At 41.2% G+C, this 24,128-nt stretch overlaps 1 protein-coding gene across 1 annotated transcript in view; it reads right to left on the bottom strand.

Annotated features, from left to right (window-relative positions):
- The window catches only part of uvrag (UV radiation resistance associated gene), an 87,153-nt gene that overhangs the window by 6,622 nt on the left and 56,403 nt on the right, over positions 1 to 24,128 (bottom strand). The window contains exon 14 of the mRNA XM_061085479.1: positions 3,654 to 3,745. Coding sequence (XP_060941462.1) covers positions 3,654 to 3,745 — 92 coding nt within the window. The remainder of the gene's footprint in view (positions 1 to 3,653; positions 3,746 to 24,128) is intronic.

Genomic DNA, 24,128 nt, shown 5'->3' with positions numbered 1-24,128 from the left:
TTGAAGCTCAATTGAGTAGACGCATAATTAAGCAAAAGATAATTTTTCCGGAAGTGCAAATCAAGCAACACTTCTCTGCTGTCTTGCAGTCACACACTAAACATATATACGTTAAATTAGCATAATGGGTAAGATGATTCACACAATCTTAGTTTGGGCTTGTTTAATCAAAGTTGGTGATTGATAGCAGGCCTACTGCACATACTTTCGGTGGAGGATGTGTAGTCACAGATGTACATGAAAAAATGTACCACACCACTTCTCATGAACACTGTCTGTGATGAACAGTGAACTGACCTAACTTAAAATACACACATTAGTTTAAGTTAGGTAAATAGGACCCATTCATACCATATAGTATAAATATGTGAGATCCTGCCAAGGTAATCATTCCACTATATTGTATTAGCTGTAAATTCTTACTGGGCTGTACTGTTCCATAGTCATTCTTTTAGGTTTCAGAGGATTTAATGGACTTAATTCAAAAATAGAAAGCCATCATATTATAGAAACTTCCTTGAAAAAATGAAATGCGAACAGGTGGTTGGTTAGAAAAAGGTTTATGTGACAGAGGGAGAAGGAATTTTAAAGCATTAAAATTCTTGAGGGGTAAGGAGAAAATGGTGTAAGGAAAACCAAATGTACCTTTGTATAATATCGCATGATCAGGGAATAATTCTTGATTTATTTTTGCCAATATAGTGTATTCATAGGACTCTTGTCTGTTTTGATATATATTCAATGTATATAACTTTTCCATTATATCCCTTTATCTGTTAGGGACAAGACTGTAGCTGTCAAATGTCACAACACTTTGTGTACATCATGTAACACAAGGGGCCGACAGAGGTTTCTCTAACATTTCACGCAATATGGGATCTTTGGCAAGGTTCACATCCACCAGCTGCTGTGTTGCATCTGCCTGGCCCGGCGCCCTGCCACACCTTGCCCCCCCCCCCCCCGTGAACTTAGCCATGCTTCCAGGCACTGCAGTGGGATTAGGGCCCTGTGAACCTCTGCCAGGCCCTCAGCGGATGTGGAGCGGCAAATGGGAGCATGCTGAATGCATTTGCTTTGATCTCAGCGGACTGCAGTTTAAAAAGAATTGGTTTCTGGGACCGTCTCTGTCTTCTTCTCGGTAATTCACCATTTTTCCGCGGTTTTTCATCCTTGAGCAAGTTAAAAAAGATAAAAAAAACATTCTGCCCATTTTTCATCAGAACTTGACTGTATATATTATGACATGTTATGATGTGTTTCTGCGACAAAACTGTTTGGAAATGTTGAAGAGATATCAGCAGTTTGACAGATGAGCATCAAATGCCAACTGAACAAAATGGCAATATATTTGTAGCGTTACACACACGCTCTGCTGTTCCTCAGTTTTTCCACCCGTTCTATATAAAATGATTCTTCACTGCTCCCATGTTGCGGACTTGGCCCTTGGAAAAAAACTCTACCTGCTCAATGGATCTATGCTGAATTAATTCTATATGGAGGAAAGGAACCGTTTCCAAATCTGCTCTGGAAACAGTTCCCTCAGCCATATCCCTCATCACATCATCCGTGTTTGGATGGGTGAAAGAAAGAGAGAGGTGGCAGGGAGGGATGGAGGAAGTAGATTAGCTTCTCTTACACAGTCTACGTACGGTAATTACCTGCAGCTGCCATGCAGAATATTTCATAAGCTGTGTCTCACCGCTGGAAATTGTATCTGAATTTAGGCTTTTTCAAACTGGGAAAGAAGACTGGAACTGATATGGGGAGGAAATGGTATAACAGTATCAGAGAAAGAAATCTGTGCGTATCCTTCAAATTACAGGACATTGTGTAACAGTAACCTCCTCATCCCCACTGGAGACTTTAAGTTGGAAGGAAATATAATGAGTTAAGGGGCAAGTTTAAAAACTATGACTCTGCTGAAAATACCAAACTTTTTGATATACACTTAAACATCAGTTTTCCAAAGCATTTATTCCACCTATAGTGGTGACGTCACTCTTACATGCAACGCATTCCGAGTGGCAGGTACAAAAACTGAAGAGTGACAGACAGCTGCATTGCATTCCACTTGCAGGTACGTGCAAAACTGCAGCTGACACTATGAGGTCTAATGGTCTGCGTGGACTGTAACAACTTTATGGATGATAACACGATAAGTTAAAAATCTCTTAAGTTAATATGAGAAGTGTAGAATTTTTGGTGGGCTCCTTATGAAACTGACAGGCCACCACAATCAAAAAATAAATTAATGAGAAACACTGATTTTTCTTTCTTCAGAATCAGATAAATACTACTATCCTCTATTACATCATTAAACACTGTGCTTAAAGTATAGCATGTCTGGCTCTTCTCCGTAGAGGACGCAGCCAATTAGCTTAGCTTAGCAGAAAGAAAGAGCAAGGAAACTGTTTAACTCGCTCTGTCACAAGGAAACAGCCTCCTACTGGCAGCTTGAAGCTCCGGAAGACACATACAAATATCCTATGTTTGTTTATTCTCTCTGTTCACCACTGATTTATCACTAAGTCTCTGTATTAAAGTTCCGGTCTGATGAGAAAGGCAGGGTTTTGACCTCTGAGTCGGCACAGCACAGTTTTTGTTCCAGTCCCTGTGGTCTCATTGTCACACAGGAGTGTGGCTGTGGCGAGCCACTGTGGAGCAGTTACACTTCCACCTCCACTTCTTAAAAAACTTCCATGCACATGTACACACGTATACACAGCCACATAGCTTAAGGGTTAGCAGGCCCATGCTTTCATCTCATCTATCTTTGGGCCCTTCCACATCCCATTAAGGAGGAAGGGCCGATGGAGGGCGGATTTGAGAGCTCAGGCTTTTCATGGCTTCTCTCCTTTCAAAACAAAAGATTATTCAATTAATGTGTGTAACACAAATTTTCCCCTTTGCTGACCTTGGGAGAGGAGTGGAGATCAAAGAGAGCTCTCTCTTTTATAAGACAGTGGAGCTGAGACCTGATACAGACCCACTCCCAGGATTTAGTGAAGGGTAACTTACACGCCATAAGACTGTAGACGGAGCGAGGTAGGGATCTGAGCATTCCACCTCACCACGACAAAGTGGCTGCTTTTTATTTAAATGTCGAGGTACTGACGATGCGCAGAGGTGTTATCAAAACAACTGGTAAATGGTCTGTACTTCTATAGAGCTTTTCTAGATCAAGACCACTCAAAGTAGTTTATAGTAAAGCTTTGCCATTCACCCATTCACACAAATTCATACGATGTATCAATTTGCAGCACTTTCTCTAGCATATCACTTACAAAATGTTGGCATACCCATCAGGGGCAATTTAGTGTTAAACATCTTGCCCCAGGACACTTCAGCACACAGTATAAGGGAGACTGGGATTGGACCTGTGACGTTCTATGTAGTGGACAAAACGCTCTGGCTTCTTAGCCCATCCCTGCCTCCAGACAACCGCCCCAAAACAACAGGTCTTATTAAAAAAAAACACTTTTGATAATAATCTATGCGAACAATCTGAGAGAGATTGCAGTATAATACTTTACAATATAACATAAATCCTACCATGTGCTGCAAAAACAGACACATGGTTTTTATAGAACATCTCTCAGTCTTCCATGACTTGTGATGAAATACTCGTGGTGTAAGGTTTCTCTGATTCTTACCATCGCACCAGCAGGCCATGTTCCAGGAAGTTCTTCAGGTTGGGTAGTGTCTGCTGCAGGTCCGGGGTGGTCAAGCCATGTTGATATCTCAGCTGAAAGAAAAGGGAACACATAGTGCCTCATTAACATCCAACAACCGACAACATAGGACTGACAAACGCATATCATGTGGTGGCCCAGCACCACCGCATATCACTAAGACACGTGTTCACATTCTCCATGTTTGGATGTAGTTTAGAGAAGACAGAAATATACCTACAGGAGAGCTCTGAAGTCTACATACTTTCAGCATGACACATTTCTACTCTCCCCATTAGACTATTATTCATCTGGACACAAAATGGGCATCTCTCCCTGATATCAGGCTTGTGCGCTAATATATAAGGTGTGTGGAAAGACAGGGGATGAGATGCGGGTGGCAAGAAAAACCTAACTCGCTGTTAGAGCACATCGACGAAATGGGGCAAAGAGAGCACATTAGAAACGCCATTATAATCTCCCATGATTTTCTCCCCCTGTCTTCACTAGACCCACTTCTAAATTTTGGCCTTCAGTTTTTTTTTTTTAATACAGCAAGCCCACGTTGTACCCTGAGCTCAGGTGCCAGGGATATCTCATCCAACAGTTGAGCAATGTCACAGCAAGCCAGCTCTTGTCCTGGAGAGTTTATTTAAGCTATATTTCTGAACAGCAGAGGAGCATCATGCCGCACGTCCAGTGTAGAGCTCCAAGGCCCCTCTGTCATGCATGCTGCCTGCACCAGCTAACATCTGTTTTGTTTCCACTTGGGTGCCACGACAATCCCTCTACTTTTTACACACACACACACACACACACACACACAACTCTTTCACATGTAACCCCATAATGGTTTAGTGAGTGGCATTATAATAAATGATTTACATAGAAATAAATGTTTTATCCTAGAAGGACATAGGTCAAAATTCTTTGTTATTAGTCAGAATTTTATTTCAGTTTGGTTTCACGGTTTAGAAGAAGACAAATTGCTAGCAGGGTATCTGCCGTCCTACTACCACATCCATACCAGTTTACTTGTGGCAAATACTGTAATATTCAGTCAGGGCACTACTGAGTGCATAGTGGCTCTTGTAAAGATTGATTAATGGCTAGAGGAGTGGCGTAAAAGCTTTAACAAGAAAGGTCATGCTGACAGAGTACACGCAGGCCACATGTGCATGTGTGTCAAATTTCTACTCAACATAACATGGCTAAATCCCGCTCTGAACGGTTGCCAGAATCATGTGAAAACTGTTTAGTATGAACGATACGGTATGTGTAGGACATGTACCAATGTGTCCACGTGTCTGCATCAGTGCTGCAGTGTGTCGAGTGTGATGTGGTCTCAAATGGTCTGTGTCTGTCAGGCGAGCTAAAGAAACGACAGTTCTGTCAATATCAGAGGAGGGTTTTATCGAAAGCAGCCACGACCGAGAGAGTCGGACAAGGGGAGGGTGTTGCCTTGAAACCCAGCTGGTGACGGACTGGTCCAAAATCTAAGGGAACAACACTGAGATCCATTCATGGCTCTGAGTTTAACCTCAGGGTCTGACCAAATGACGGCACTGCGCTGTCCACAGGGCCGGCTGAACGGAATTGGGTTTGAAACAGTAGGCCAAGATCAATAACGCCACCAGTTTAAAAACAGAAGGAGCACAGCACCATCGGGCAGGGGGGCTTGCTTGTTCTGTGGCCAGATGCTAAAAAAAGGAAAAGCTCAATCTCATGGAAATCTCAAAGTTACGGTCTAGAAAATACGAGGGAGAAATCAGATATGAGAAAGGAATATGTGATATGAGAAAAGAGTAAATATTATGGCTTCAGTGAAAGCAAACAGCATTTGTCGACGATATTTCACACTTTCTTAGATAGTGAGAGGGTGTGACAAAATGCTTTAAATCCCATTGCTTGGCCTGAGCTCTGTGGTGTGTGTAATTATCACACTGTGGGTCTGACAGGAGCCCTAAGTCAAATTACATGCCTGTATGTCTGAGTGTGGGGGAGAGAGAGAGAGCACGAGTGCCCATTTGTATGTATAGGTGCTATTGTTCTCCTAACATGTGGAGATCTTGCCAAGTGTGCAGCATAAAGAAACTAGATATGGGTGAAGACAAGAGCATGAGGGGTGACATCACTGGCGAGGGTACTTCATTACTATCAGGCTCGTTGTGGGGGATTCAATTATAGGAGGATGTTACTGGAAGCACATGTGTAGATTATCTATGTTTCGGTTAGGAATGTGCACGTCCATTTTCATGATGTATGCCTCCGATAAAACCAACCCAGGGGGCACTGGATGCATGTTCTTTTGTCAAATGTCTGCCAGTGGGCACCAGCGACACTTGAGCTAAGTGTCTGGTTGGCAGCGTAGCAAAGCCACCAGCACCAGGCAGCTGCTGCTACACACTGTCTATGTAATGAGGTGTGTTAAACACATTCAGACAGGTTGGAAGACGGAATACTGCAACCCTACAGCTGACCCAGCGCTCAGCCAGCCAGACTCTATCAATATTCATAAACCGCTGTGGCCCTCCCTAGTGGAAACTGCATTAGGTTTCTCCTCAGATTGCACTGTATGCGTGTGTATGTGTGCTCCTTATGAACTTAGTCCCGGGAAGGCATATATCCTGGACGCTGGCTGTCGAGTAGACGAACATCAGCCCCCCTCTCATCTTCTCTGCTTAGCCAGAGATATACAGAAAAACATTAGTGTAGAGTGTGTGATGTGGAGGAGAAGAAAACAGAGAATTTTGGAAATCTTGGAAATGAAGGAGGCAGCTTAATAGCATGAAGCTGTGTGTCATATTCAATTGTCGCACCAGGAAAGCTCTGACTGTAGTATGGAAACAAACAGCTAAGAGGGAAGGTTTAGATTCTGGTCTATAGACCTAAACTGTTCCTGGGAGAGAGCTGTAACTGATGTGAAGCAATGTGTTGTAACTGACACGAGGTTAAAAAAAAAAACATGACAGATTGATCTCTGCAGCAAACAACAGGAATGAAAGTTTATGCACAATTTCCAAGTCCAAAAGCCAATAAAATGGGTGTCTTGTACAATTCCTGTACAAGTTCACCAATCTCCTGAGTGTTTCTATGTCAACAACTCCAGACCAGATCAGACAAATTGCTCCGAATCAGTCCACTTGAGACAGCTTGTCATTTCCAGTTTCCCTTTCATACATCCCCCTGATGAATGCTGGTGGAGTTCTTTGCGTGCATGTGTGTGCATGTGTATGCATGTGTATGGGCTTTTCACGCTGGCCACGGGGTTCTTTGTAATGGGGCTAACCAGATCGTGGTGAGAAATTCTCAGGGCCCATTGAGAACGTCTGAAAGGTGAGAGGACCTATGTGCGAAGGGGGCGGAAGGGGGCACCCACTGGGGCTCATTCACACGATGACATATTGAAACAGATCCGGCCAGGTCTCCTCGTCACTGTTGACACCTTTGTGTCTGGACACTCCCTTCCCCGTTTACACTTTATTTTTTTGAACAAACTCATTGGAGACTCTGCAGCATGTGTAACCAGTTGGCATGACCAAAGCGTTTGGTATGACTGTTTGTGAGAGTTATGTGGAGAAGCACAACTGAGCACATCTGAGGATTTTTGGGACTCATCCTTATCCATTATAAAGTAATATTAACAACCCTAGGAATGCAGCAGTGTATACAGCCCCAGCCTGCCAATCCACTGGAGCCACGACCACACAGACACACTCTCAAACGTTGGCGGAAAGCAGACAGTTTACGGTACATTCCACCCATCGTTTGGCAAAACCGGTCTGTTTGACCTGGGCTCTGTACAGCGGCTAAACAAACAGCCCGGCTTATGCCACATATTACCGTTTCCTTGAATTTGTCAGTACCAATCACCTTCAGATCAGACCTCGAATGTGGGCGGGCTGCAGAGAATTTTGAAGGTGATTGCTGATGATGTGGTGTGGGAGGGCGACCGAGGTTACAAAGCACACCTTCCCCCCCTCCACATCTTCCATGAGGTCACCGGAGAAGCTGCTTGTCAGAGCAGACATCACTACGGTTCAACTGGTGCACATTATTAGCATCAATTGACAAGAGGTTTTCCATCGTCAGGGGAGACGGGGAGGAAATCTGGGATGGAGGGTATTTTCATCAAGAGAGTTGCATTTCATGTGTCAAGAGGTTGAAAGCCAAATCAAATGGCATCATGCCCAATTACTGTGATTAATATTTAGCATGCCTTTGTCCATTGTGGTAAAAATAGAATTTATTTTACATAGTACATAGGTTTTACATGCTCCCAAGGGAAGATAATCAAGGAGCTCATTAGGTCCTATGAAAGCTAACCAGGTGTTCTTCCATCCACCATCCCTCTGGTCAATGTGGACTGTATACTTCAGCAGAGACCGTGAGGTGAACACACATATTAGTCTCCATACATAGAGCTCATATATGGAGAGAAGTGGCGCTTTGGGAGATAACCTGCCCCTGACAATATTTCAGGGCGGTGTCTCCTCTGGTTAACATGAAAAATTCATGAAGAGCTGACTGGTGAGTAAAAAGAATATCACAAGATGAAAAACAAATATTATAAGCGCTGAATGATACTGTGGCACAGCAAGATATCCTGCAACAAATTAGAAACATGTGTGGACTAATTTGCTACGGTCTAATGAAACACTTCCTGTCACCTCAACCTTTATTTCTACTTATCCTGCCAGGAAATACAATAAAGTGCACATTCTGTGCTGTTAATTATTAAGCCAAAGCTAACAGTGCTTCAGTGACCTGTATGCCAAACAAGTGGTCAAGTCTTTTTCAAACAGTTACTGTAGTAAAAGAAAAGTGTCACTTACTTACTCGTGAAATCTGGAAATGTATTCTATTTTGTCCAATAAAATAGAGAAAACTTGGTTAATGGTCTAAAGCTGTTTTCAGACATGAACTCCAGAGAATGTCTGCAGAGTTATGTCTGGACATTATTTGGAGTTTGCCTTTCACACATGAACAACGCAGTAGGGGATTCTCCGCTGAGACGAAAAAAACCAAAGAAATCACCGAAGCATTCAGGTTAGAGGCAGTGTGTAACGAATTAATGCTGCTGTGGAGATCACGTTTTTGTTTATTGCATATCAACTCTCTCTTCATCATTGTTGGCATCTTATACCTGTATGACACCACTTTTTCACCCTGAGATACTTTGTTTGTTTTTTTGTTTTTTATCTGTCACGTGTTAGAAACGTCATCAACAAGCTCACTCGTTCTCACTCGCTCGTGGTGATTCATGCTGATCAGACATGCATGTTCTCACATCCGCTCATTCGGACATTCTCAGGAGTTTTTTCTAGGGGGCTGGCAGGAGAAATTCTGTAGAAATGACCAGAGCCTCTCACATTTGGGTTCTCACATAATGCTCACCAGATAATGTCAGGGGATCATCCGGAGTTCACTGCATGTATGAAAGCAGCTAAATGTGCTGTACTTTTACTTCTTGTGATATTTATGTCTCTGTGTGAGCCATTCATTAAAATGTTTTAATAGATGTAATTTCGAGGAATAACAAGCAATAAAATGGCCAATAACCAACTGCTCCTCGGCTTGTGAGAGCAGCTTCGGGCATCTATAGTGTCCTCTGGAGTTGTTTGATTGGAGCATGTAAACCACATGGCCCACACAAGGTGTTTTGTTCATGATTAAGCTCTCAACTCTCGGCAGGACTTTGCGGGCAGATGATTCCTTCACACTTCAATGAGGATGCCAACTTCCTAATGGCAACAGGTGAAGTTCTCCTCCACTCATTACAGATGTCATTAAATCTGTGTATTCCTGTTTTAATCCTCTCAATACGACTCTCAGTTTCCAAACGGGCAGCTCACACAGTGGCATGGCGATCTAATTATTTTTTGTTTGCGTTTCCAGCTCTGTGAGCCACACATACAGATCAGGATGTTTTAAACAACATCTTTTTTTGGATTGCCAACAGATCTCTTGTTGGCAGCAATTGGAAGGCTGAGTCCAGTTTAGAGGAAGTAAACATTCACCTCACCCCATTCACCTCAGTGGGCTGACATGGTGCAAAGCGTTAGGAAACTGTATTTACATACTCAGAGATTCCTGTTAGATCTATTGTTTTGATTTTTCGATAAACAGCTTGACTCGCCCAGTACAATTACAACACTCGCTTTGTCTTTTCTGTCAAAGTTCTAAAGCCAGACCTCATACGCCTCAGTGTTATACACTATTTTTACAATACAATATAACAGACCGTCAATTTGAATGTGGGGAAGGAAAAACTAAAATATTTTTGACTTCTCACCTTGCAGTTACCAGGGTCAGTGCTCTGTTACATATCACATGAAATGTGCTTTCCCTCTTGCAGGGATGTAGCTCTGAACAATGGCACAGAATAAAATTGAATAAAAATTGCTAACGAATTATGATTAGACATGAAGGATGAGAACTTGGATTGATATTGAAACATTTGCCTTCTCACATGGAGTAAGATGAGAATTTAAGGTTAAGAAACCGCTAAATATGTTTACACCATACAAATATGATGTAATGTATTTTCTGGTTGTTCTTCAGTGTATTTTAACTTTTTTTGATGTATATCAAACATATCCCCCCTGGACGCTGGCTGTTTCTAGCTCGCTGGTGGATTTGAAATGGTTGATTATGTTTGCTGCAGTGTGGCGCTTCTATGATTCTGCCCATCTGGCTTATCCCATGCACATAATGAAACTCACTCTGTACTGTACAGCCTTCACTCTTCCACTAAATAAATTACACTGGAATGTTGGGCAGGATGCAATCAAAATGGCTTCAGATGGGAATGAAAACATGAGGATAATATACACAATGTTAAAATTTTTACGGTTTATATTTAATGTGTATTTACAGTAATCCTTAGCCCTTATTTGCTGCTTTCTGATTTCACGTTTGCAGCTTTGTTTTGGACAATGGTAGGTAAACCCTCACATGATGTTTAAAACCTCAACAATCATGTGGTAGAGCGTGGAATATGAAATCCAGCTTGATTAATCACTGCTGCCTTTCATGTGTCTCAAAAAATATACAGAGCACGGCTCAAGAGTTGTTGGAATCTGGCTGGATTGATATGATTCATGCACAGCAGAAGTTCACTTCCCTTAAACTAAAAGGCCTTGAATACATGCCACGCTCATCAACCAGTCCTCAAGCCAAACTAGGAATCAGGATTCATAAACATCACAGAAATATCTTCCCACATATTCAGTGTGAAGAATCCCTGCTGTCCAATACTTGACACGTCCAGGGATTTCTACAAGTTTCGTGCAAATTTAAAGTCGGGATTTAACCTAGTTGCATTCGATTTCGACTGTGAATGGGCAAACTGGAATAATGACAGTTTATTTTATTTGGTAAGGGAGTGCAATAATGGTTAAAGAATAATTTTGTCATACACATGGCCTGGCTTTAAACTTTCCAAACAACAAGAGAGAAGAAGGACCAACTAAGGCTCACATTCTAACTTCTTCTGTGACTAGAGATAAGTTAAATAAGTAAAAATAAGTTTCCCAGAAAGTATAACTCACAAAAGCAGCTACATGTAAGTGCTCAGAGATCTTAACAAAAATAAATGACGCTGTAGAGAGTGTACTGTGATACAAATTTCTACTGCCAGAAACTTGTAATTTGTACTCATTGGTCAATATCAGATTTGAATTGGATACTGGAAAACTGATATCAGTATTTAACGAATTTTACATTCACACCATCATGATAATACAACCAGCTGGCAGAGTTTGTTTTTGACGGATTTAAATTCTACTCATAAGAATATTTTGGGATTTTCAGACAAACAACAGCAATCACAGCCAATTCTTGTTCTGACCAGCTCACAGTGTTAACAATGAGGTGTATGAGCAACAGTTTTACTAAGGGCAGGGTTACACTATAGAAGAAGAGGCCTGTATGAGGTGTTGTTCAGCCACGTCAGAGTTCAAACGGGCTGTGTCGTAGTTGCACCAACAATGAAAGAAGAAAAGAAAAAAACGTTGGAGAGATAAGTGTGATCCAAAGTTCTTTTCTCCCATCCATACATCTGGTCAATCTCTGTCTGGTTAAAACATTGTCCAACACCAACTCCCTCAATCCAACATCAGAAAGGATTTGGGGGAAGGGGGATTCAAAAGGTATTAAACCACCCGACATCCACCTCAGAGTTGTATACTGGCCCTTTAACACAAGTGAAATACAGCAAACAGCTATTTCAAGACATGAAACAGGACTGTTTGTGTGTCAAGTGAAAGTCATGGGTTAATAATTCATGACTAATGTCAGTCTTTGTCATCTACAGGTCTGGTGCTTACAGTGGTCTGTAACTGATCTACCACACATTAAGTTTAATTTTCACAAACACAAGAATGTGAGCAAGATTATTAGAGCAAAAATTAGATATCTAGTTGAAAGATGTAACTTGGTTTGTGTTCCAAGTTAGAGTCTTAGAGACTTCGGCCCTATCCCATTTCACCCCTTGGCCCCACCCCTGAGCCCTTCCCCTTCGTTTTGCGCATTCACGTGTAGAGGATGGCTTTCCCAATACCTGTTGGGAGAGAGTTACCTCGAGGAACCTAGGGATACCCAGAATGCCTTGCGAATCGCCGGCAAACTTGGAGAGAGATCCACAAATGTAGTATTTTCTACATTAATAAGGTTTTCAAAATTATGATAAAGGTTGTAATATCTTAGTTTGATATAATTTCAATCTATTATGGTAATTCTTTTCACAACAACCTTTAAAAAAAAAAGATCGCCAGCGCGCTCGTGTTAGCATGCCAGCGATATTTTTTGCATGATAATCCTGTATTTTCACATAATTTAATTTCGCATCCCCCCTCACACATGATGAACTTGTTTAACCATCGTATAGCAGCAATGTTACTGAACTTAACTGCTCCTCTAATAACAAAAGCATCCTGGCAGGGTTGCATACAGACCACTGCTGGCAATCTGAAGCTGAACAAATATGTCCAGTGTACTCCAGTGGACATGAGAAATACGTTTTCAGGCATCATATGGATGGAGATTTAACTTGTATTTAGCAGAAACACTTGTGTGGACCGAGATCGTTTTAGTTTGAAAAGGCTGTATTCAGCCTAAAATGTATTTATATGGATGTAAAAAGGTAATGCACTAAACTAAACAGACCTCTGTACATTATTCAGCTAGCAAACGACACCTGAGTCTCTGAAGAGTCTTTTGGTGGTCAGGTCACATTGTGGGTAAGGCAGAGCCCATATTTGACAAGAAAATAAGAAAATAATTTTTCGATTCTTGAAACTCTCCATTGTGAGTAATAATGTTGAAGAACTGGAGCACTCTTATACAGTGCTCTCAATGAAAGGCCTAAAACCTTTCACTTTCATAAACATTTACACACCTCAAAAAGATGAGATAGCATGTGGTGGAGAAGTATGTTCAAGATTAAGGTCTTTTACTAAGTTATTGACTTTAGCAGCGACCTTATCACCAAAGCAAACCCAACCCTCCATTGTACATGGGAATTGCCTGAGTGCATAGTTCATACTTTACGTCTAAGAAATTCCTTAACAGGTGAAATGTAATATACTTTGTACTTCCTGACTCTGTTGCCATTTCAAAAAGCGTGTAATAAAACAGTTTTTAATATTGCACACCCAAAGTTCTTCCACTTCATTAAACATCCTTTAACTCAGCCAACCTTTTCCTTTCCCTCCTCTTCCCTCCTTTCTGTCTCTTCCACACTGTGGTAATGTAATACAGGTGTGGTGCACTCACTGCGCCCGGGTCTCATTCTGGAGCAGCCCTAATTCAAACCAGATTCTTCCGTCGCATTACTTGTTGTTACACTTTCCTGAGTATCATGTTGCCGCCAAGTTCAGTCAACAGATTTACATAATTACGGGAAAGGCTGTGTGAGATGAAGAGGAAATTCAGTTAGAGAGACCACCGGTGACAAGAGACCAATGTTAGTTTCCTCTGACCCCGATCACTGCAGGGTGGGGCGGAGGTGGGTACTGCCATGCCCACAGTCTAAATGAGGTCCCTTCATGGGGTGGTTATTCAGTCTGTGTATGTGCTGGTCACTGAGAAGGTCAATGAGGGTGAGCTGTGTGCTACAGTAACATCTATTGGAATAGCCAACGTCCTTGATGTTGCTCTGCTCCTCCGGGCTAATGACCCTTGTCACTGTAACACTGGAGCCGAGCTTAGAAACCCAACACCCACAGAGGCTGACCCTGTTTGTAAAGTCACAACACCAAGGTCAACTTCCTGTTAGCAGTATTGGCATGCAGGCCTATCATCAATCCTCTTTGGCAGCTCTCACATGATCTTCTGGTTCCTGGATGAGGCTTACCTTGGAGAAAATGTTAATTCAGCGCTTTGTAGGTTCAAATCTGAAGCATACGGAGGTTGCTCTTGAGTGAAGCCACAAATGTTTGTGGTCTGAATGGTGAAAGGTGCCAAACAGTGAAGGGCACAAAAAGTGTGATGGATGACTGGAGGGAAAATGGAGGAGAGCCTTAGTTCAGCACTGGTCTAATGTTATATTTTACTATGGAAAGATACTTTAATGGAGAAAAGTGTTTTTTAGAATTTGCTCTAGTTGTAGGATGTCTTTTAAAGAAAAGTGCCAAATATAGTCATTAAAACATGCTATGAATTTCAGCCAGAGTCTGATCACACTCGTTTTATTATTTTGAATTTAAGTGTTGTGGTATTTTATGAGGGAAATCTTTTTAATATGCGTGTTGTGTTTCCACATGTCCCCTAGGAAAACAGCAGTGCAGAGGAGAGCATGAATATATGGATTGTGGGCAGGTGTCTATCCTGGCCTCGTGTTGCCCGCAATTTCTCTCAGACCTGCTTCCTGTGAATGAGCATATTATTTTCTTTTTCTTTTTATGACTGAGATTTTTCTATTAACATTACCACTGGATTGGAAGTCACAGGGAGAGTCGAGGCTGGCTAAATGAGCACATTCTTCCTCATCTGTCTGTATTACCAGCTCTCAGTTGTATTGCTTTCAAAGTGATGGTTGCCGAGAGCTACTTATCTGAATGTCTGCTTATTGTAACTGTCTGTTTTAACAAGTTGGATGTATGAGTAACCTCCATCAAAAAGTGAAGAATGATTACAAATTTATAAGGGGCTCTGATGGTAATTTCTTGCTATTCCTCACGACACACAAATGGCAAATTCTGTATCTGGTTAATAACATTATAAACCTCTCGCAGCGTACTTCGTAGACACCATTTGTAAAGTATGAATTCAACCTCTATGACAGTGAAATGATCCTGTCTGGCCAACAGCACAACTGACAGGCCAACTACATGCCCTATCAAAATAGGAAGCAAAGAGACCCAGATTAAAGCTCAGACTTCCAATATTTCACAGAGTTCAACGGGATTTTGAGGCAGATCCTAAAATATGTAGCATCAAACTGCTACGTGGAGGAATTTCGGTTGGTGGGGATTAAGGTATACATTGGAGAGCGTGAGGTCTTTCATATACCCACACGGAGAAGGATTTGCTACAAGTATTACATCAATATAAGTGTTTTCATTGACTGTACATACAGATTTGTACGATTTTTGTTTTAGTGAGAGCTGTGTAAATGTTTGTGTGTCAGCCATATAGGGCCATCAGGAGAGGGTTATGACATATTAAGTATTAGCAGGGATCGTAGCAGTAAGCCAACAGATCAACCATTCCTAAACTCTTGCGGAATAGATCTGAGATTTCAGTCAGCTTTCCAAGAGCCACTGGCAAAGACAAAGTCCACATCATGTTTCAGAAACAACTCTTATATGAGAATATTAGAAAAACATACAAAATATGAGGAACATGTTATAAAAGATAAGCACCTTTTCAAATCCATTCTAGACACGCTTGGAAGTACATCTTCCCATTCTGCAGTTTGACAACTTCTGCATGAAAATGACTTTAGAGAGAAGCATACAAATTCAAAGGTAGCAGAATGGTACAATAAACAAAAGAAAGGGAAAAAGCCATGACTTTCTTTTTCATTGCTCATAGTATCAAATTAAAGCCGTTCACGTTAAGCGAACAGTACAGACTGTCCAGTTTACTTTGGACAGCCTGAAGCATTCCCTGGTCTTCTGGGTTTGTTCAATTATGACCCTGCACAGTGTTAAGGATGTTAAAACCTTTATACACTGCCAAGGGCTGCAGTGTTTGGAATCTAAACACTCATTGAAAATTGGAGAAAGATTTTTTGTTTATAATCTGCAAATTAAAATCAGGGCATGGTTTTTCCAAGAGGACTGGGAACCCATCTGAGGTGTTTGCTGCATTATAAGTGTAAGAAGGGGGTTTAATCTGTAGTTAGATTGGCTGACAAAACATCATAATAACTTCATTTTGAGTGTGGTCCAGAGTTCAAAATCCCTCAAAAGTCAAAAGGTAACAGCCTATAACGAAGTTTTGCCCTAACATGGATGTATTTTATTCGTAGTAACCACTCACATTAACTCTCACCCAAAACATGACCCGGGGGGTTTCCATGACGAACAAATGCATGCATGTCTACAAGGAATAATTCTCTAGAAACCTAATTCGATTTGGACTTGAAGTCAGGGACAGAACGATCAACTATAGAGACAAATAGCTATTGTGTGGTCAAGTTTTTTCCCCCACCAAAATTTGGATGGCCAACATTGTGATCGGTTCCATTAATCTCAGCATGGGGGAAAAGTGTGAGGTGGATGTGAAGTTTCTAATGAGCTGGAAGAGGGTTACCTTTGAATTGAACTCTAGACTTAAGTGAGTATGGGTGAATCGGGCTCTCTTAGAGCGGTCAAACTCATAAAAGCCAGCCTGTAAACTGTTGTACTACATCATCCGCTTCGCCACAATAACTTAATACATAAGACTGAAAGAATATATCTGCTGCATAAATGAAATATGACTAAATAAAACTTAAGTGAAATAACAAATAGCCAATAATCCAAACAACTGCTCACAGAGCATTTGTCATTAGCTGGATTTATTGATCACAACTCTGACGTCTACAAACTACCAACTGTTGTGAACTGTCTGAGGTTGTCAGGAGAAGCCGTGTTCAACAAGGATGGAGGAGATGAATTACGATGCAGCTGCTGCCAGGTGAACTCCTCTGGCTGCTTTCTGTTTCTCAGAGCCACAGGATGGAGCAATACTCTCCACCTCTCTACAACAATGTTGTGCTTCTCCACTCCGACAGTTGTAATGGTTGTGAGGCTGAAGCTCCAAACACATAAAAGCCAAACACATGTGCTGACATAAATAATTACAGCATGTGCATTCGTGTTTATATTTGCAGTTGGATGCATACTTAGGCAGGGTGCAGTTTCTGTGGACAGCATCATAATTGCTGTGAAAAGTACAAGCCAACGACTTGGCTGGGGCATGTTTTAAGTAAAAGTCTGTTTCCATGGGGACAGTATTGGCAATAACTTGTCCACTAAAACTTTAGAGATGGCTGCTTGGCGTCATCATGTGCAAGTAACAACCTGGGGTGCAACAACAATCAAAACAGTGGAGAAGCAATCAAACTGAATCTAAATAAGAATTGAATTCGAATTGATTTCAGCTTATTTATGACCAGATTTAACCTTTCATCTGTAACTTTGACAGACTAAGCAATGATTTTCCTAGGAAACTAAAATATGTCATGATAGGACAAAATTCTTAAGCTGCTTTCTATTCTTAAGTTGATACTGAATAAGAATGTGGAGCATTTATATCTACTTTTGACCTATATAAAATATCGGCTATATCTAATATTCACCATATAAGCCCATACTGTAGACATCAGTAAATGCAGTGAATTGTATTGCTTGTCCCAAAACCACATGGTGAATGTAACATTCTTCAAATATATAGCAAATATTGGAAAATGAAAGGTTATTTGGATTCAAAGTAAACAGCTGATACTAATTATTTTTGAAGGAGAAAGAAAACACTCCTCACTGCCTCCTTCTTTAACTTGAGCTGGTGTTTATTTAACAGCCGCTTTCATTAGCCACTTAGCCCCTTTTCTCCAATAACTGTAAAACGATTATGTGTCCTCTGGGGCAACAGGCCTGGGCTCATCACAGACGCTTCATTAATAATAAGAAAGGTGTGGCGGGACGGCTGAGACCAAGACATGGCGGTGAGGACACTCCACCCATATCATCTCTTCCTGGCAGACAAATGAAGGCCGACATCAGGGAGTGATGTAGATACACTCCCCTAATGAGGTGAGGCTTTATTTGATAGATAGAGGTGTCGCAGCGACTGACATTCAAAGAACAAGACTAATGCTGAGATTAACTCATCAAAACAGAACTAGAAATAGACTCAGAGATGCTACACCTGCACTTCATGCAGTCTTAAATGTATGTACACTATAGTGCTATGTTGTTAAAAATGTGTCAAAATTTCAAGTTTTGAGCACAAGTGAATTTATCCATTCCAGAAATTATTAAAATTTGACATTTATAAGAGAGATGCAAGAAAATATTATAATAGTGCTGTAAAATGAGACCGTAAAACATGATGAGCATAATATTTTGTGTGGTGTACCTTAAAATGTCAATGCTGTAGAAAAGCATGTGTAAATATTTACTTATAAAATCAACTTCACATGTACATGTGCTTTGTAGTTTATACGTTATATTAATATACTACATAAAAGAATACTTCTTCTAGCATGCCTCTTTTATCGTAACTCTAATATTCAGCCAAACCCCCCTCATAGTACTGTCTAATGTCTCTTAAATAACATGAACCAAGTTTTAATAATTATTCCTATGGTTTTGAGAAAGTTGGCTGAGATTTGTTCATTATATTAATATGGCAAACACTCATAGCGTAGATTTTATCGTGTTCATGAATGAAAATCTAACCTCACTTAGTATCTCATCCACACACCATGGGATACATGTTTCTACTAATATGTCTTGACTGATAAGTCCGCAAGTTATTTTCTCAATTTACTCTCAATTATTCAGTTGTTCTATAAATGTTTAAAAAGATGTTGTAATGGTTTCCTAAAACCCAAATAGTTTGCTTTCTCCATTTAACACAACAAAAATATATACATTACATATTAACACCACAGACAAAAGCCAACGATCACAGTACCGTGTATAATTAGGAGAAAGAGAATTTGACTCCTTTAAGTTGATGACTAGGACCACTGAGAACAATCTGTGGTCCTGAGCCGCTGTTTTAATTCAGATAAAAAGCTGCCGATTGGCCAGAGTCAAAGGGCTGTAATGAAATCCACATGGAAGCAGGAGCGGCTCTGGATACAGGGACTAAGACAGAGCCAGCATGGCTGATATTCTTTCAAATACTGACCAGATGGGGCCAGCATTGTTTTATCCTAAGAGCTGTTTAATGTCATTGAGCCGAAATAAGCCCTGAGCTCATGATGGAATACCTCTACTCCCAAACACCCATATGACAGCACACAGGGTTTGATGAATTAACAAAAAAAACAAGTTTTTCTAAACTTGCTGACATAAAATATACTTGGTCTCTGCCCTCTCCATTCTTATGACAAGGTCTAGAGGGGTGAGGGGGGGATGGGGGTGTTGGCGAGCAGAAAAAGGCCAAAAATTCTGTTGTTTGTGTGCTTTGGGCCAGTTTCCCTTGACTTCATCAGGAGAAATACAGAATGGACTTTTAAAACTGCTGATATTTGCGACTTGATTTTTACTCATTATGACATAACTATGATCCAGTAAAGAGATAGGATCTCTGAAAAATGTACTTAACTTGCGACGTACTGTCCAGCGGGGCTTTCCCTTCCCTTTTATCTACTAAGCAGTTAGTTTCCTTTTAACCAAAGCCATTCTTGGATATTATCACAGAAAAGTGACTGTTGGAATGGAGTTGAGAGACAGGAGGGATCTGTGAGTGAAGGGACTTTAGAGAGCACATGGCGCTGAAGCAGAGTTACAGTAAGACAACAGGAGAACAGACTCCAAACAAACAGGCCTAAGTTATAAATTCCAACCAGCTGGAAACTGCAGACAAACTATTGGAGCAGAGCAGCCAACACTTTCCAAACACCCAGAATTACAGAAAACCCCTCGTTTTAGGAACAAATCCACCTCTGACCGGTGAGAATAAAGCTGCTTTCAGCCATGCACTGAACTTTGGATAATCTCTTGATATTCCCTGGAGGGGATGCATGTGAGAACACAAATGTCAAAAGTGAGAGCTTCTCTCACACACAGACACACACACGCACGCACACACACGATTAACGTTTACTTTCACTTTCCTCTGGTGCCTCTTTGCGGTGATGCACTAACCTAGAAACTACCAACCACTATATGTGGAAATTCAATTAGATGCATTTTAGTGTTTTTATAAAGTTATAGCAGGCTGTCCCGAGGAATTCCCATAAAACCCTGGAGCTCAGGCGTAATCGCAGTGCACCGTTGGCCTCACTCTGTACAAAAGCCTGAAAACTGGCAAGTACAGAACAGTGACATACACTTAAAACTGCTGTCTGAGACTTACGCATCTCAGCAAGTGGAGAGCTGAGTCTACTCTGAAGCATCCATTAATTCAACTGACACAAAAAATTTAAAGCATGTCGACTAAGAAACTGAGTTTCTTTCTGTCTGTGTACGATCTCCTCCCCTCAGTCTACCAGCGGTGCGCCTACACTGAAATAGCATAGTTAATGGGAAAATGATTGTCTTCAAGACACCACCGACACCATTGTCTGTTGCATTTTGTGTGTAATCATTTTTCAAACTTATGAATTATTTAGCCATAAACACAATCTGCTGATATAGCAATGGCAGAATATTTCTCTCTAAAATCTGTGTCAGATTCACCCACCATCACCAAGGCTCTATTTCAAGCACAGCACCGCAGACGCACTCATTTCCGCACTCTCCTTGATACAACAGTATATAGTAAATATCCGTTTGTGGAAAAAAGGGCTCCTGGATGTGGTTGTAAAAAGGGTACCACCAACAACTCTCCCTGGCCAGTAAGTGGCACTGGATGCAAGCTGTATCTAACAACAAAATGGTGTGATGGAAAACAGGGACCACACAGTAAGGCCATGAACACCAATAGGCGTTCAGATGTGTAGGTTAAGGCCTGGGTTTGTTTAATAGATAGCTTGAACAAGAGGTTTCTGAGAACCACAGGGCGACTAAACCACTGGGTGCTTTCTTTTTCCAACAGGCTTTTTGCTTCTTCACCAAAACATAGTTCTTGTCTCAGCGCTAGTTCTCAGTGTCAATCCCTCTACTGCAACGGTTCAGTGATGTGGACAGGTTTCCATATATATATATATATATATATATATAGCCATATATCATGTTATATATATATATATATAAGGATATAAGCCTTTGACATATTAAATCACAAGTGTATTGCCATGAGAACAGCAACTTACTTCTTTTTGCCTTCCTCTTTGCATCAATCAACAGGGATGGCCATCGGCCTACTGTCACTGCTCCTGTCAGGCTGTTAACAATCGTCACTATACAACCCACAGTCATCTCAGTTTAACCTACTTACAGACTGCCAAAAATAATTTCTTGCTTGAAATGTGATAAATAAAGTATACTAATTAAGTGTTTTTTACTGTGTCAACAGAGAACAGAGACCCTGTTAGAACTGGCACCTTAATGGGCCTCAAATACAAAACACATTGTCAGACAGAGGCTCTATAACATATCCTCTATTAGAGGTAAGGGATGATTATCCAACATTTGTACAGCATGTGGGAAATTACTCCCTGAGCGCAAAGATTCAGGCTATTCTTCACCGGGCTAAAGAAAAACCAGACACATCTATGGCTCGGCCCAAAAGAGAACTTCACTTAGTACCTCATTTCTTCTTCCCTCTTTCCAATTAAGGTGAAAGTGAGGTGTATTAAACTGACATGGAGCTGCATTTTCTGGTGCCTATCCTGGGCCGTTATGTGTTTTATCCTATCAATCCCTGTGAAATAGAAAACGGATGTGGATGTTATGGAAGGATGAAGGCAATGAGTGGCAGCAGGCGGTTGAAATGGTCTGATTACTTCCAGGCCCTGTCTGTCTTAGGGAAAAGATGGTGGCAGAGCCTGGGGAACCGTGGTCCAGGGTTCAGGTAAACAAACAGCGTACAGTGGGCTGCATTATGATTTCTGAACACTGAAGAGTTTGTTTATCGAGATGAGGTTTCGGCCGAGGCTTCTGGACAGAAGAATGACTGCTGTTGTTCGAGGGGGACAGTGGAGATGTTATCGCCTGTTTTTCTTCCTTTTTGTTTTCTGGAACGCACTGAGAATTGAGTCACAAACCGCAAGCTTCAGCTAGACAAGGAGAGAGCGAGACCAACAGGCTTCTGGGGGAAAACCTGGAATAGTTTCTATCTAAAAGTGTTCCAATTCTCAGAAAGATCCTGCTGAGAAATAGGCTGACGCTCCAGTTTCTGATCTCATTTAAGGGAAGTCAAATACTGTACACACGACCCCATAGAGCAGAGCAATTCTCCCAGTAGCAATGGCTTGAGGATCAGACAATGAATCCTTGTCAGCTCCTTTCCCCCCTAAGTCTGTTGAGTGGGTTAGGAATTTAGGCCCACTCGTAACACAGTTATCTAACAAAATCGTTTTTTATAAAATACTTAAGGAAAGTCAGCAAAACATGTGACCGAAGAAATCTCGATGAGAGTGCTGTGCATCTACAGTACACTGGACGGTATATCACAGTAGGGAGAAGGGGGCACATATTTTGATTACACAATCACTCATTGTACACAGCCATTTCTGATTCCCGGCCATGTGGACTTACAAGACAGTAAACATACAACTGCTTACAGGAATGTCAACTGTGGAAAAAGTGAGTTCATGTGCAAATTTAGAACGCCCTCTGTTTCACTGTGGGGAATTTTTTTTTTCACTTGCAGCTCCTGTACAATCTCCAACATCCGAATTAACGGAAATAAGGTTACAGCTAGAGATAGCTGGCTGTGGGGAATTTGAACAGTCTAAACTTGGTCTGAGGTGGAGGAGAGTTATGATGTGGAAGGGAGCTGTGTAATGTTCACTTTTTGAATGATTTTGCTTGGGTCATATGGTTTTTATCGAAGAACAATCACATGAGCTAATAGCCGCGAAGGACTATGCCAAGACTGATGTATCTGTTGACTGGGGTTATGAGCTTCGTCACGGAGGTGAAAAGAGTCTACAGTTTTGAAATACACTGTGTGGACTTGAAGTGACAAAGCAGCAGGAGAGCAAAGAAGAGGAAGGGAGGTGAATGAATTTGCTTCCAGTCTCTCTGACCAACACTGATGACACACATTCAGCATATTTCAATCTTTTTAAGAGAGCCAACAGAGACCGCTCTCCAGACAGCTCACTTTTTATTTGTATATCAGTCAGACTTTTGTTCAACAGTGGTTGAAAAAATTGTTCTCTCGTTGAATTGTTTCCAAACCAACAAGGGCACCTTTTAAGTTTGGGATTAGTGAAAGCATATTTTTTACAATGTGATCAAATTGAAATAGTTTACAAAAAACTTCTATTGAGCTGTATGAACTGGCTGCAGGTAAGAATGAGTAAATCATCAAGAATGCAAAACCTGTGATATAATGAAGTTAATTTGCTAAATTTTTTACATTCTGCATTTATTGGCCTAATACATGTAAATACTGAGTTATACATATCTGTTAAACCATACTATATTAATCATTTCAATAAGTTAATAAACACCCTATTGAAAACACAATCTTTTGTCCATTCAGTGCAAGTATTGAGCAAAAATATATTCTTGCTTAAGTACATACAGCCTTTTCCAAATAGCTTTACCAAAACTGCTTCCAGCCAACCAGCTCCTGTTCCGCTTGCTGCCACCTCCGCTAACCACGGTAGGTTCCCCTATGAGTCATAGCCGTGTTTTATGGAGCCACAGTGGCCACCCTTAATGGCAATAGGCGCTCTGACGCATGCTCCAGACCACCAGTATGGCGCTCTGCCTGCAGCTCATGGTGTGAAATGTTCCCAGAGACTTGGAAGGCAGGAGACTGCAGGCGACTTTCCCCACAGTCTAAAGGAATAAAGGTGAACCCAGAGGTGACCCGGCTGGGCCACAACAGATTTACTGTGTTTTAATTCCCAATACTTGGTTTCCTGTGCCTGAGAACCACAAAATATGATACACCGAGCTTAGTGACTGAGAACTAATTGTTATTCCTTCCCCCTTTCCTTAAAACCTGGAGATTTTGTGTAGCATCGGCTGTCATGTAATCAGCTCCACATGAGTGTTTCATAACAATGTAGTAGAGTGGATAAAACAGGGAGTAGGTAAAAAGCAGCACAAGACCTGCTTCCAGACAAAGGGCTGCTGGTTTTCCTTTGGAGTCAGCCACACTAACTTGGGTAATTTGTCTCTGTGAGTGGAGCAATGGCAGGTTTAACATTTATGCCTCCCTGTGGAA

Source organism: Limanda limanda, chromosome 14, assembly GCF_963576545.1.
Source record: "Limanda limanda chromosome 14, fLimLim1.1, whole genome shotgun sequence".
Taxonomy (NCBI): domain Eukaryota; kingdom Metazoa; phylum Chordata; class Actinopteri; order Pleuronectiformes; family Pleuronectidae; genus Limanda; species Limanda limanda.
The sequence above is the reverse complement of the archived record's forward strand: the minus strand, read 5'-3'. Positions and strand labels throughout refer to the sequence as shown.